The sequence below is a fragment of the Bradysia coprophila genome, unplaced genomic scaffold (genome assembly GCF_014529535.1).
Source record: "Bradysia coprophila strain Holo2 unplaced genomic scaffold, BU_Bcop_v1 contig_70, whole genome shotgun sequence".
Taxonomy (NCBI): Eukaryota; Metazoa; Arthropoda; class Insecta; order Diptera; family Sciaridae; genus Bradysia; species Bradysia coprophila.
The window spans coordinates 3,773,664-3,788,013 of NW_023503941.1; the positions used below are offsets into that span (position 1 = coordinate 3,773,664).

Here is a 14,350-nt window from a genome sequence, read left to right on the forward strand (position 1 = left end):
CCAACAGCGTAACCACGCTCTGCTACCGTGTTGCGATATGTTAAAAGACCGGTTGTTAGTTTGTGACTAACTTGACACATCGAATTGCACATTGGTATTTTCAACAACTTGATTTCCCCACGCGTGGTTCAGCCCCGTTCCAGATTCACCAAAAGTTTACAGAATTTAGTCTGTTCTTATACAGGATTTTGTTGACAGCATATCGTTCTAAGTTTCGAATCAATGATTGAAGAATTTAGTGTAGATTCAATTCAAGCCGTTGCGTTCTTAACCAGAACGTTTTTGCAAAGTGGATCACAATGGTTGCCCAATACTCATGGATTAACACATTAGAAACCCGCCACCAACTAACCAGCACCACTCATGACAATAGTCATTCAATCATCATTGTAATCGACCAATGGTACAAAACTTTATTTTACCTGGAAAACATACTAATTCCAGGGGTGGCGTTATCTAATATGCTGAACAAACACCAAAACAAACAAACAGAGCATAATTACTCTTCCCTTTCCCATGGATCGCGTGAAGCGAAAGTGGAGATAAAATGCTGTTTCCACCTCCGGATACAGTGGCGGTCAGAGGTTAGCGTGGTCTAACCATCTTCAGTCGTTTCCACTGGTTGAACTAGTAATTTGAAAATTTACAATAAAAGTTCTGCCACCTTTCGATGGAAATTTCGAACTTTAGTGAGAAGTTACTATGAAAATGTACCCCCAAAACGTAGCACAACAAAGAGAAAATTCATTTCAATCAAACGACAAAGACGGAACAAAAACGTTACGGAAAAAATAAACTAAAACTCACTCACCCCACCAGCCCACGCTTTCTTCAAAAGCCGTAGAGGGGCTTTTCCTCACTTCCGCACTTCCTAAAAACGCGGTGCTGAAAACAACCAAAATATTCGTCAAAGCCAAGGTTCTGAAAGAACAGGTTAAGACAACCACGAAGGCGGATGACACAGAATTTTGTTTTCGTTAAGTTGCATTTTTCATATAAACTTCGCAGTCGTTGACTCAATTTGCGTGTCAGCACTTTCGTGATCCACTCAGAGTTGTCTTACCAGTTCTTTCAGAACCTTGGTGAAAAATTTATTATGCCCAATCATGTAGACAACAATACAGATCACCTGCAAGATACGGTTCTTTCTCTTAAGTTTCGTGTTCATTCATTCATTTGTTTGTTTGTATGAGATTTTTTTAACGTGGATGGCCTTGAAGATGATCTATTGTCACCTGAATAATCTAGTAGCCCTTGATATTTTGCGAATAAAGTTTTTCAATTTATGTCAGTGTTCATTTGAGTTCATTTTCATCCCGTGTATTAGGTCCCTTATTTGACGTTTCGAAAATGAACCGCTCCTGCCTGGTTTATTTTACTCTGCCGTGGTTGAATTAATTAAAAGCTTGGCAAAATGTTGACAAATTTCGAAACAGTTTCAGATTGTAGCTGCGTGTTTCAAATTGAATTTTAGACAAAAAGTGTTAGTTTATCAATAAAAGAACCAATAAAACTAATGTAAAATAGCTAGACGTCGCAAGGTTCTGAAAGAACAGGTTACGACACTTCTGAGTTGATCACGAAGGCGGTGACACACAAATTTTGAAAAATATATGCTGTTATTTATTGAACAGACCGTAGCATCTGAACCAAGCACTAGAACAGATTTTTTTAACGGAAATTTCGCCTCTCTAATATGATCTGCCACAAAATAAACAACATTTTTTGAACCGCGGCAAGTATAAATTTAAGGAGAGCCTCCAAAGTGGCTCAAATTTAAAATTTTTAGTTCACTTTAAAACGTAGACAAGTAGGTCATTTCAAACAGATTTATAGAAATTCGCACAAATAATTGTCAAATATTGTTCTTCAATGAAAATAGGTCAATAAACAGTCAGAAGAAACATTTATTTATCGAAACCAAAATACTGTCAACAACTAGGGCATGTGTGTCCAAAATATAGAACATACACCGGCAACTCTCATCTTTTATAATGACAACATAGTAGAGTTGCATACACAGAAAAATCTGTTCTACTGTTTGGTTGCAGATGCTATGCTTCGATGTCATTTTGACAATTATTGCCATTTCAATAGAAATTGATGACTGGTTTTGTAGAACAAGTTTTGTGCATTGAATAACAGACGAAACAAAATGTGTGTATTTACTTTAGTAGAATCTAAACGAGCGGGAACCACCTGCCAAAAGGGTGGCAACAATTTCTAGTTCCTTTCAATTTTGTTTAATTACCTCAATTACCGGAGCAATTTGTCTAATTGCCGGATTCGCTCTATTTCCTTTCAATTCCCTATCACAATAGGTACTTCCTGTCAATTTCTTTCAATTCCCATTAATTCCTTTCAATTCACGCAAGTCTTTCTAACGCAGCGTCATTTTCATGAAATAAAGCGTTGAAATGTATTTTTCGGTTCACCTTTTCATCGAATCACTTGAAATTCAAATTTTAGGCACACTTACGGCGTGAATTCCATTTAATCACCTCAATTACCGGATCAATTCATCTAACTGCCGGATTCGCTCTATTTCCTTTCAATTCCGTTCAATACCTTTCAATTTCTAAATGTACTTCCTGTCAATTCCGTTTAATTACCGAAATCTCCGGCTAAACAGAGCTGGGTGTGTGATTGATCAATGCAAAAATTGAATTTGACTTGAAGAAAATTCGTTCGGTTTTTGAGAAAGAGACCTCAAGGAACGGAATATAAGTACTTTTGACAACTGGCAAAAAATTTGGATTGTGGATTGCATTTAGTGGATTTATTTAAAATTCTCAATGGCGGCTGGGTTTTCAGAATCAGTCGCTGAATATATAATTTGCACTGAATCAAATTCAACAAAAAAAATTCCGTGTTCATTTCTGATTTCTAATCTAAGAATGTAATTCTTTGTTAACATTCGTTTCCCACGGAGACACTACCAATGCACAACTTGTGTTGATTCCAATACCTTCATGGTATGGTATGCATTTTAATATGGTGCTAGTGACTTCTTAGTTGTGTAAGTTCTTCAAAATGTTGAACATGCTGTAGGCTGAATTTAGAATCTGAAACGGAACTTCGGTAAGAAAGACATGCACACCAAACAATCGCTTCTACAAACCTGAGTGAACGTCTCCAAGGTTAAGGAATACAATTTGCCAATAACAAACACATGCGGTTGCTTTAAGTACTCGCCGAAAATGATGATACTCATTTTCACTGCTTGTGGCTGACCGGTCCAGTCCGATTCAAACAAACTATAGGATAGTCGGTCACTGGTCAGCATAATTTCATTTCCAAAGTACGTGATCATAAATAATTCGGAAATGTAGTAGCACACCATGGTAAGATGAATGGAGCGTTCGAACCAATCATCACCCACATCCTACACGTCAACAAATTCAGACATATTGTTGTTACTTGGTAATTCAATTGACTTAAGTATAGTTTCCACTTAAAAAGAGCACTCCGTTTAGCCTCCCGTTTACATGACAGTTGTAAAATATAACAAAGGAACTGTCACGTAAACGGAGTAAAAAAATTGAAATAAATTCAATTTCCACTCCGTTTGCGTGACAGTTCTTTTGTTCTATTTTACATCTGTCATGTAAACGGAGACTAAACGGAGTGCTCTTTTTAAGTGGAAACTATACTTTACAAATGCCAGACAGTAAAAATATTCGATTTTGGTCAAATTTTCGATATTCGTCAATTCCGTCAAATTTTTTATTTTCGTCAAATCTTTTATTTGACAGGGTAAATTGAAATGATCGATTATTAAGATTTTTAGCGAATTGCGATTTGAAAACGAGTATAGATCTAAATAACAAGCTTTCGGTCGATTTGCATAACATTCACAATGTTTTTTCGGTGTATTGAGCTTGCGCACGCGCGTTTATACTTCGAACTCGAGCTTATGCGTATGCATTGGAACTGTTTACAGATAAAAAACCTAACAAATGCACCATAAACAGTTCAAATCGGAGGTATGTAAGACTATACTGGCTTTACACTCAGAATCGATCATTTCATTTTGCTTCCACTTTACGTCAAATTTTCAATTTTCGTCAAATTTTCAATTTTCGTCAAATTTTCGATTTTCGTCAAATTTTTGAATTTCGTCAAATTTTCGATTTTCGTCAAATGAAAGCTGGAAGGTTCAGATCAAAGAGAAAGTTATACGGTTTTGTAAGAAGAATATTTTCGTTCAAACTGCACAATATGATTGTCTATTATCTTCGACCAAATTCTAAAAAATCAAAACTTACAAAAGAGCTGATATCGCCCAAAACCACTTACAGTGGCGGTGTGACGCAAGTCCTGTTATCCACTTACAAAAGAACTGATATCGGTGTAGGTGACGATTACAGATTCGACACGCAAAAGGATATGCGTCACAAATGGCAGTTGATGAGTAAAGTACGCGAAAGTTTATTCAACAAAAATTTTAGGAAGAAAATTATTTAAAAAAAAAATTGCGTCAACAAGTGGCAGATGGTTTTTAAAAGTTTTTAAAATTGTGAAATATATTGTTTTAAAGAATGGAATTCAAACGGAAGAAAGCCGAATCATCTGTCACTTGTTGACGCAATTTGTTATAATTTTGTTCCGAAAATTTTTCGGGTAAAATTTTTGTTGATACCTATACACCGATATCAGTTCTTTTGTAAGTGGATAACAGGACTTGCGTCAAACCTCCACTGTAAGTGGTTTTGGGCGATTCACTTGACTTACAAATGCCAGACAGTAAACTGATCCGCAAATACATAGGCCGCTGGTGGCAAATTGCAGTAAGAAGAACATCGAGAAAAACGACTCCAGATCCATCGTCAGTCTATTCACGAATTTAAAGTCATTTGTCACTAGATCAGTTCGAATGACAACAGTTTCATATTTACTCCGTTATTCGTAAATGTGAATCGATCGACGACTTCAGATCCTGAAAGAAAATCTTTTGCGCTTGTATCTTCGACGGGTTATTTCCTTCTGTTGCTGCGTTAATTCGACCCATTTTCTTCATTTCACTTCCCAAAACCTCGTATCTCAATGAACACGATAACAATAAATACCAAATTATTACTGAACACAGTAAGGTTGAGAGGCATATAAGAACTTCCGTTAAAACAAAAATGTCCGCAATGTAGAAGGCAATTTCGCTGTTTCTGTAATCTAAAGGAAATCCGACCTCCATAATAAGAGCTTTTTCACTCCTAAAAAGCGGTACTACTCCCATCTCAATGGCACAGCCTAGTGAAGCAATTGTAATTAAAATCGAAATTCGGATGAGTCCGCTCAATTTTCTGTTGTAAACCGCTAAGTCCTCGTCATCTTGAATCGAACAAACACAAATTCTATTCAACAAATGAAGGATTCGATTTTGTTTCCAAATAAAAATCAAAAATTTAACGGTCAAGACGGCAACTCCGACTGCTATTTCCGTTAGAAATATCCTAGTATCTTCGTTTTCATTTCCAATTGCTCCGGCGACCAACGACACGAAAAATAGTGAGTAGTAAATGCTGAAGAAAAGCTTCCCTTTCAGTTCTCTGAGGGTGGGCCAGAATCCTATGAAATAGAAGAAGGAAACGAACTGATTTATCAAAAGCAGAGGGAGGATACGTGTCATTTGATAGAGACTAGTTAATTAACCATCTCTCCTGCATGTGTGTTGTAGTTCGAGCAGAACGAGAAAACTGCAGTTCCCACTGATATTCCCGCTAAAAAAATGGACTGATCTCGGTTTTGAGGGATTCTTTTGAAAAGCAGCCAACCGAAATCGGACGCATTTTCCAGTTCGGGTCGATAGATTTTTGAAAAATTTCAAGTCGTGCTTCTGGACCCAAGCGGATCCAACTTAGCCCAAGTAAGCTCAGTCCCAAAAAAATGAAATTTACTCGAGTTATATGCAAAATACAGTTAGGACCGAGTAGCCTTTTACTTCTAGGGCCCTAACTGGACCGTGAGTAACTGACAATAATCGACAATACCTATCTTTTGCCGTTTCATCTACATTCCCATCATTTGTTTTGCCGTAAATATCCACAAAAGACCTTAAAACAATTAGGCGGTCCTTACTCACGAATGGCCGACCCGAATATGTCCATCTTCGAATTTAGTCTCAATGTTTCAATTATCTTTCAGGAAAACAAAAATTTCGAAATCGGATTTGCTCCAAATAGGGTCTTTTGGGGGTTTAGAAGCATCTACGATGAAATAGAAGAAGTTGAAGTGGGTGGCGGGACATTTCCACACCGTCAATATCGTCAGGAACGATATTATCGTTTTTTTGGACGATACTATCGTCTAAAAAACGATACTATCGTCTAAAAAACGATAATATCGTTTTTAGACGATAGTATCGTCCAAAAAAACGATAATATCCAAAATATATTATCGTCTCAAATTTAAAAAAATAAATTAATTAAAAACGATATTATCATTCTGGACGATACTATCGTCCAGAACGATATTATCGTCCCAAAAATTATCGCCCAGGACGATAATATCGTCCAAAATAACGATAAATTTGTTCAGAAAAAGAAAATAACGATAATATCGTCCAGCGGATATTTTCATCCAGGATGATATTATCGTCAAAAAAACGATATTATCGTTTTTTGAACGATAATATCGTTTTTTAGACGATAGTATCATCGAAAAAAACGATAGTATCGTCCAAAAAAACGATATTATCGTCTAAAAAACGATAATATCGTTCCTGACGATATTGACCGTGTAGTTATGTCGCCTCATCGTTGAAGTGTTTAACTGTTCATGTTTCATCGTCGACGCTACCACACTTCCGTAAGACTACTTGCCCTGAAACAACATAAAATTACCCCACACGACCATGTACGTTTCGTGTACATATCTCGAGAAATTTCTGTAAATCTTTGGTCGAAAACTTCAACTGCACATATCTGAGTGTGGATGAATTTTAATCCCAATAAGTCCATATTTGCCCCGAAAGGACATGAAATTACCTTTCTAATGACACCCCACACGACCCTGTACGGCTCGTGTAATTGGAGAAAATTTCTGAGGGAAAGTGCCTGTTTTCGATTTTTTATCACCTCACACTCACACAAGCTTCGAAGATTTTTTTTGAAAGTGGTTTTGGTTTCTAGGGTCAAATAAAAAATTCAATTGGAAATTGCGTCCGGTTTCGGTCGGCTGTTCTTTCAAAACAATCCCTCTTTCGCTTCTAATAGAACCAACCACCAATACATTATGAAATACGTGTATTAAGACAACTTACCTCTCCGCTCATTCAGTGTAGAATTAGCTCCGCGATGCCAGATGCCTACAAGATAAAAGAAGGAAACCAACAGGGCTATTATTTTGTGGATGCGAACAGAATTCATTTTCCAGGTCTTAAACGTTGAAAAATCGAAACTAGACTGACGTGGCTACATTTTAGTGCCTGAGTCACGCAGTCTACCGTTCTCGATTTAAAACAAAAACAGAAAAACTATATCGCGCAAATTACAAGCTTTTCTGTCGAGAAATTGACCACAAAGCTTTAATATTAATATTTACCACATAAAACACCAATCGTGTTGCTATCGATTTACGGAAAATTTTCTTTCTTTTCGTTTTCGTCATTACATTGATTACTTTTGTAATTTATTTGTGTGACATTAAAATTGCCAAGGAGAGGAATTGCATTATTGATTGTTGGATCGATCCATCTAGCTTTGAACCATAATTTCTATCCGCCCTGGTCAACCAATCGAACAACTCTAATTTTCGAGTGAACCTGTCTCTGCAGGTAACGATTGACCTGGATGGGAATGCAATCACTAATTGGAAATCTAAAATGATCTTCATCGCTTCACAGGCAGCTGCTCATCTGTTATCGATAACGACGGCAATAATGAGCTCTGAGCCCCTGTGACACGAGTATCTACAGCTTTCGACGAAGCGTTTCACACCCCACAATAAAATAGCGTGAAAATATTCACTAATTTAATCGGTTGAATATGGAAGTAAATCGACAACCCATTTAACAACAATAACTCAATGCTTTTCAATCCAATTAATTGAAAAATGATGCACCATGTACACACCAATGGTGTATTACACCATTTATGAAAGTTACGATAATAAAAAAAATGAAAAAAACGAACGAACCCCTATCAGTCACAATAAAAGCATTCATTTCATGTAAATTTTTGATTTGCATAAACCTCAATTCATTGTACACTGTCTTGGTGGGAATTTTTTTTTTATTGAGACGTGTGGGATGTATTCCTCAACAAACTTGGCCGTTTTTTCATCTGAGTCAACACTATATTTTGTCATAGCAGCGATCGATCGTTGAAACCCACTGGTGAATTTGGAACGATTTAGTGGCGTTATGTTCCACAAGTCTAAAGTTAGACAACATACGAAAATTAAAGTTTAGATCCGTAATTTCTCTGATCCGCTGAGAAGGGTCTGCATTACCTTCAGTGTTTATATACTTTGCGTAGTTCTTGCTATTACCTGAGGGTTCGCGTTACCTTTAGTATGTTTATACCTATTGATTTTCACACTATAGAGTGTTATGATGAAAGAGAATATTTTGACAAGTATCCCAAGGCAAGTTAAAATAACTAGTCTTCGGTTTTCTCGCTCTGATCGTAACAGTCTATATGTGTGCAGCATTCGAGCGCTGATACACTGTGCATGCATAACATTGTTTCATTGTCGGCCGTAAAAGTAACTTTCACGGACACTCTCTCCGGCCAGCAATGGAATTTCATATACTTTTTATGTGTCGGGGCCGAAAATGAGGGAGTTTCGATATTTTTCTCGTGTTTCCACCCCTTACATGAAAATTTTTTTGAGTATCTGTTTCGGACGAATGATTTTAGGCACTTTCGCTTGTAGCCCTCACTTCGTTCGGGCTACAACAAGCGAAATTGCCTAAAAACAATCGTCCAAAACAGATACACAAATAACTATTTCTGCAACCTCGCTGCGAAAACTGAACTTTTTCATGCGTGATTTGGGTGGCGATCGAAGCGTCTTTGTTTCTCTGGTTTTCTATATTTTACTTTTCACCACTGGTGGTGAAATGGATTTTCATATATGCTTTTCATCACTAGCGGTGAAATGGATTTATTTTTCACCACTCCTGCTGAACATCTGAACCATGATCAACATCTCTAATCATTCGGCTATTGAGATATACAATCGCAGTGAACCAATTTTTGAAGCGTACATAAATGCAGTCTACTTGATCATTCATACAATATTTCGTTGATACAGTAGAATGTATGTTAAGGGTTGAGTTATGTTTTGCATTTCAAAAGTTTATTTTTCGCAGCTGATTGCAGAAAACGTTGTGTGCAATACGTTGCGATAGTGGTAGTTTTTGTCATACGATACCACTTTTCGCAACTAGTTACATTAATTACTATTTCAGACGCAATCGAGTTTGCATGATTTTTGATGAAATTGTTGTAGAGTTTGTAGAGTGATATCTTTGTTTATGTTGTTGTGGTTTCGTCGCATTATGATCTTTAAGGCTTACGACTAGTCCTGAAAAATTCCACTTTTCATCCTCGTAACGAAAAATACTATTTTGAATTCCCCGATGCTTGTGCGGTCTGCGGCAGGTGTTGGAAAAACGAAAACATGCACTTATCTTATAGTGTTTTCTCCGGCCACATGCAACGTTCAGGGTCGTGTGGGGTGTCCATAAAAAAGGTAATTAAACGTTCTTTCGAGGCAAATAGTCAATCATGTGGAGTAGAGTTAAGTAGAGTTGTGTGCAGTTGAAAGTAGGGTAAAACATAAAAAAAACTGCCACTCGCTCCTGGCACAGCTTTCGAATGACACTAAACATGAATAGGTCTCAATAGTCTCAATAAATGTGACTTTGAAATGTAAATTTGATGCCTGTATAAACAGAAAATTTTGTATCAAAAAACATTTTTTTGAAGCGATTTCAGCTGTTGATGATCTTTTCGCAGTCAGTGTGTCTCAAACAATTTTGATAAAAGATGTTCTGTTTACGATATTGTTGCGAGTAGCTGAATTAGCCATCAAATTTACATTTCAAAGTCACATTCAATTGAGACGAATTTAGATTAGATTAGATTAGATTAGATGGGAGGGTGTAAGCCCAGCACCTAAGCCTCAGATGGGCCTGTTGTGCTATTGTACAAGTCTCTTGATCATATGGACTGTGATTTTACATCATATCTCTCCCGACTTAGATTGTTCACAAATCGACCGTGTGTTAACGTCCCATACGTTGTGAATTCTCCAAGCCGTGGGTGGTATGCGAATACCACAACCATCACTAATTGACCTGTACATTTTCCCAAAGATGGCGCTATCAACATTGTCATGTTGTAGCTCTTTCTACTATTGACATTATGTCGATATGGTTTCTTTTATGGAGAAAGCGAATGTTGGGTTTTTTGATATTTCCGACTTTGTTACGGTTACGGCTATTAGTTTTAGGTAATAGCAAGTGTCTAATCACCATAGGCCATGAGTTGCCTCTTCGTATAAATCGCCATGCCACCATGTGACTGAACTCGTTCTGGCGTTGCAGGTTGTAGCGTTTGAATGATTCGTATTTCGTCATATCCCTTGACATCCATACAACGTATCAATCAATAGATCTGTTAAACCTCGCGGTCATTTTGGAGTACAAGATAGTTTCTGTATCTTGGGATTGTACCACAGCAAATTTGTAAAAATTTGCTATGTGGTTTTGGGGTGTCAAATGAGAACCCGAAGCGTTTGTACCTTACCTGCACTAAAATTGACTGCCAGATGCCATACGGCAATGTGTCATTTTCGTACATTAATCGAGCACGTAATTTAGCATTAGCTTCTGGTAGAGTCGATTGTTAATCCGTAAACCGACGCCACGAAGCACATGTTAAATAACAAAGGAAATAACACAATTGTTGATATCGCACAATGAGGCGAGAACGACTCTATTGATCAAAGAGAAAATGACCTACGAGAACAACACTTTGACTTCGTTAATAAAACCTTTAAAATAATTTCACCATTTAAACATTACAGCAAAATAAAAACACCAAAGCCGTAAAAGTTGGCACAGAAATTAGACAAAATCGAAAATGAATTCACACACAGCCACACAAAAGAAACACTTTTAGAGAGCAACGCATAAACACGTCCGTTCTCTGTGACTGCCGTTGTCCAACCTGAGACGAATTTAATTTCGGTTATCATTCGCTATACTAGCTCGTGTGCAAATTGATATAGTGTTCATAGAGCATTGTATCAAGTACCACTGTCGCCATGGCATGATGAGAAATGGTATTTTTGAACTGCATATTAATGCAAAACGTCGAAAGTCGTATTTAATTTTCTCTCAGAAACAGTGGTCAAATGTCCTACTTGTTGGTTTTACTGGTTTCAATGTTCATAATGGACCGAGTTAGAAAATAGGTATTTTGCTAACATGTGCCTAAATGGAAATTTTGCGCAATAGGTGCGAATAGATTAAACAAATCTGTTTCATGGCATACTAAAACTAACATCAAGGCACATTTGGATTACACAACCAACTCTACTAACTATTCAAAACTCACTTTTCTGAACTAAGACCAAGTAATTATAACAAAATATCTGCGATTTCGGAAGACTCTTTCAATTACTCGAGTTATCGTGTTATCAAGAAGTACTTCCCTATTGTTATACTAGAAATCCAGAATTTCATCACTCGTCATTTTCAAAATATCACAGTGAACTTAGCGTTACGGATGTTTTAGGTTATTTTCTGTCATAAGGCCCTGACTTTCAGTCAAGGGAATTGTGGGGTAGATCTTCTACTCTACATTGAAAGATAAGATGTTGCCTCCACTGAGGTCGAAAAGGAGCTGATTTTATTCTTACAAATTATAAAAACCCGATTTAATGTGTCTGTTTGCCAGACAAAAGTTTCTTTTTCAAATTCCAAATTAATTCGCAAATAAAGACGACTCCGCTTGCAATCCAACCACACCAAACAACAGTCGGCACAACAAATTCAATCTTGTTCGATGCATTGACCAATTGAGACTTCCGATTTCTGTTCAACAAAGATTTTGTGTATTTTAGCAGTTCGTCATTGTTCCACTTCTCTATCAATCCTGCGCCATTCAACCGATGAACTATGTCACTTAAACACTCTTTGTACGGAAATTCTTTTTCGACCATGTAGGCCATCAATTGTTTAGAGAAAAATGTGTCTCTTAGTGTGTGAAACGCTTCCAAGCCCAACCGTTTCTGCACCTCTAAATACGAATTCGTATTAGAGTCGGTAGCAAGAAATGCGATTGAATTCTGAAATGTTTCTATTGCCTCAGTTCGCTGATCGTAGTAGATGCCTTGAACTTTACCACTCCATTCACCAAACCCTGTTCGATTTTCCAACAGTTCAACCGTTTTATCTTTCCGGAATTTGTCCTCTAAAATCTGAACTGAGGACTCGTACAGATCGTGAAGTGAGTTGATTTGAGGTTGGTAGATTGGCGACGTAATGAAACTTTGCAACAGCGAGACAATGCTGTTCATCACAATTATCCCTGTGAGAGTCAAAGGTACAATGACGAAGACGTCTGCGCGATGAAGATTTCCATATCTGATGCCTGCGTTATCGTTCATCAATAGATTTGCGGCATCGACCACACTTTTGAACAGCAAAAATTTCTTTTCGCGCAAATAGCCGGAAACGATCAATAGAACCGATGACGACACAATCACAATAAAAGCGTAAACGAAGTGACGGGCACACGTTGCATTTTGAAAATATACCGCGAAATGTGAATACGGCCGGGCATGAGGAACTATCACCACTACCATTTCCTGTCGATGTGGATACACTGCATATTGCAAAAGCAAATAATCAAATAGTGCAACTTCCACCACAGACGAGCCGGTGAATGGCTCTTCGGATGTGCCCGACCTTGACGCATTAAAGACAAAAATACAAGCGTCCCAAAATTTGGTGGCATAAAAATCAACCTTATCATTAACATCATTCCATCCAAGTCGACTATTGCGATAGTTAGGTACTTTGTCGGGAAAATGGTCCCGAAGAGACTTACCTTGTGTAACGTTAATTAACTCAAATCCTCCGAAAGGATCGTATCTAATAACGTTCAGTGGACCATCGTCAGCCCTGATATGGAATGCGCAAAAGACGTTTACAATACCAACATTCCAACTCCAGCGAAATAATTGATCTACAGTATCCAAAGAAGCGATGTTACGAGCGAAAAACACGCCAATTTTCACATTGACATGCTGACGGAAGGCTTTCGCATGGACCAACAATTGAGAATCATTTTCGAATTTTAGGCCCTCGACGACAACGATTAGAAATGGATTTTTGCTGGTTTTCGCGATTAACGATACCTGTTCCGTATTGATAGTGTAAATTGTCTGTGGTACGAAGTCGACCGACGTGGTAGCGGAACTCGATATTGATATTGGAAACCAACAACTTAGGTCGATTGAGGAGTCGATGAGAAAAATGTTGTGATCGAAATGGAAAAATCCATTCAGCCGATTGATTAGATGTACGCTGTCAACATACTGCTGACAACAAAGCGTCGTCGACATAAGGCTTACGCTTACGATTATTGCTGGTACTACCATGGAATTCATAGCGCTATTTGAACTGATAAAATTTGAAACCAGCGAAACCTCTGCTGCTTATGAATAACACTGAAAACGAACACCAACGAGCTTGAAACTTTCGTAAATCGATAACGACGAAATTGTACAAATTGTTTCGTTGTCGTTGAGTGGTTTCGAATCCAAAAGAGCCCTGAGCTTACACAAAAAATCGAAAGTTTTATGGGTTTCTGGCTCGCCGTGTCGATTAACAATTGGTTTGATTGAAAACTCAAGAAAAGTGTGAACTAGGCTGGTGATTTTCAAAAATGAAATCATAAACTTCGCATTGATTTTTAGGGACTATTCACTGATTATCGTTTCAGTACTTATCCAGTTAATAATTTGTCCCAAGAAATGCATTTAAATTGCTATCGGAAAATGGGCCCGTTAGACCGAATGTGGCTTGACTTCTGAACATTTTTTTCACGCTAGCGGGACGTTTTTCAAAAAAATTTTTTGCAAATCCGGCACATTAACACATGTGTATCATCAGAAGTAATTTGTTTGTATATCAAGTCAAGCCTTCTGAACACGTTAGTCTTCATTATACCAAGGAAAAAGTGTGACAAACATTATCGGCTGATTTTCGAGCGTATAGACCTTGACATAGTCGTAAATAATTTATTGTCCCAAATCAAATTCACCGCAACGAATAGAATTTTCATGTTAGTGAAGGGCCGTGACGCAAGTCCGTTCACACTGAAAAATGTGA

The 14,350-nt window shown here is 37.5% G+C and overlaps 2 protein-coding genes across 2 annotated transcripts; both read right to left on the reverse strand.

Annotated features, from left to right (window-relative positions):
* Positions 1-3,011: 3,011 nt before the first annotated feature.
* Positions 3,012-5,626, reverse strand: LOC119083922 (odorant receptor 94b-like). Its single transcript, XM_037193734.1, has 4 exons — positions 4,899-5,626; positions 4,735-4,834; positions 3,122-3,385; positions 3,012-3,065 (listed from the first exon to the last, which is right to left on the reverse strand). Exons 1-4 carry the CDS (start codon positions 5,624-5,626, stop codon positions 3,012-3,014), a joined length of 1,146 nt encoding a protein of 381 aa, XP_037049629.1.
* A 6,263-nt stretch (positions 5,627-11,889) lies between these two features.
* On the reverse strand, positions 11,890-12,819 carry LOC119083923. The gene has a single exon (XM_037193737.1). It carries the CDS (start codon positions 12,817-12,819, stop codon positions 11,890-11,892), a length of 930 nt encoding a protein of 309 aa, XP_037049632.1.
* Positions 12,820-14,350: the final 1,531 nt, after the last annotated feature.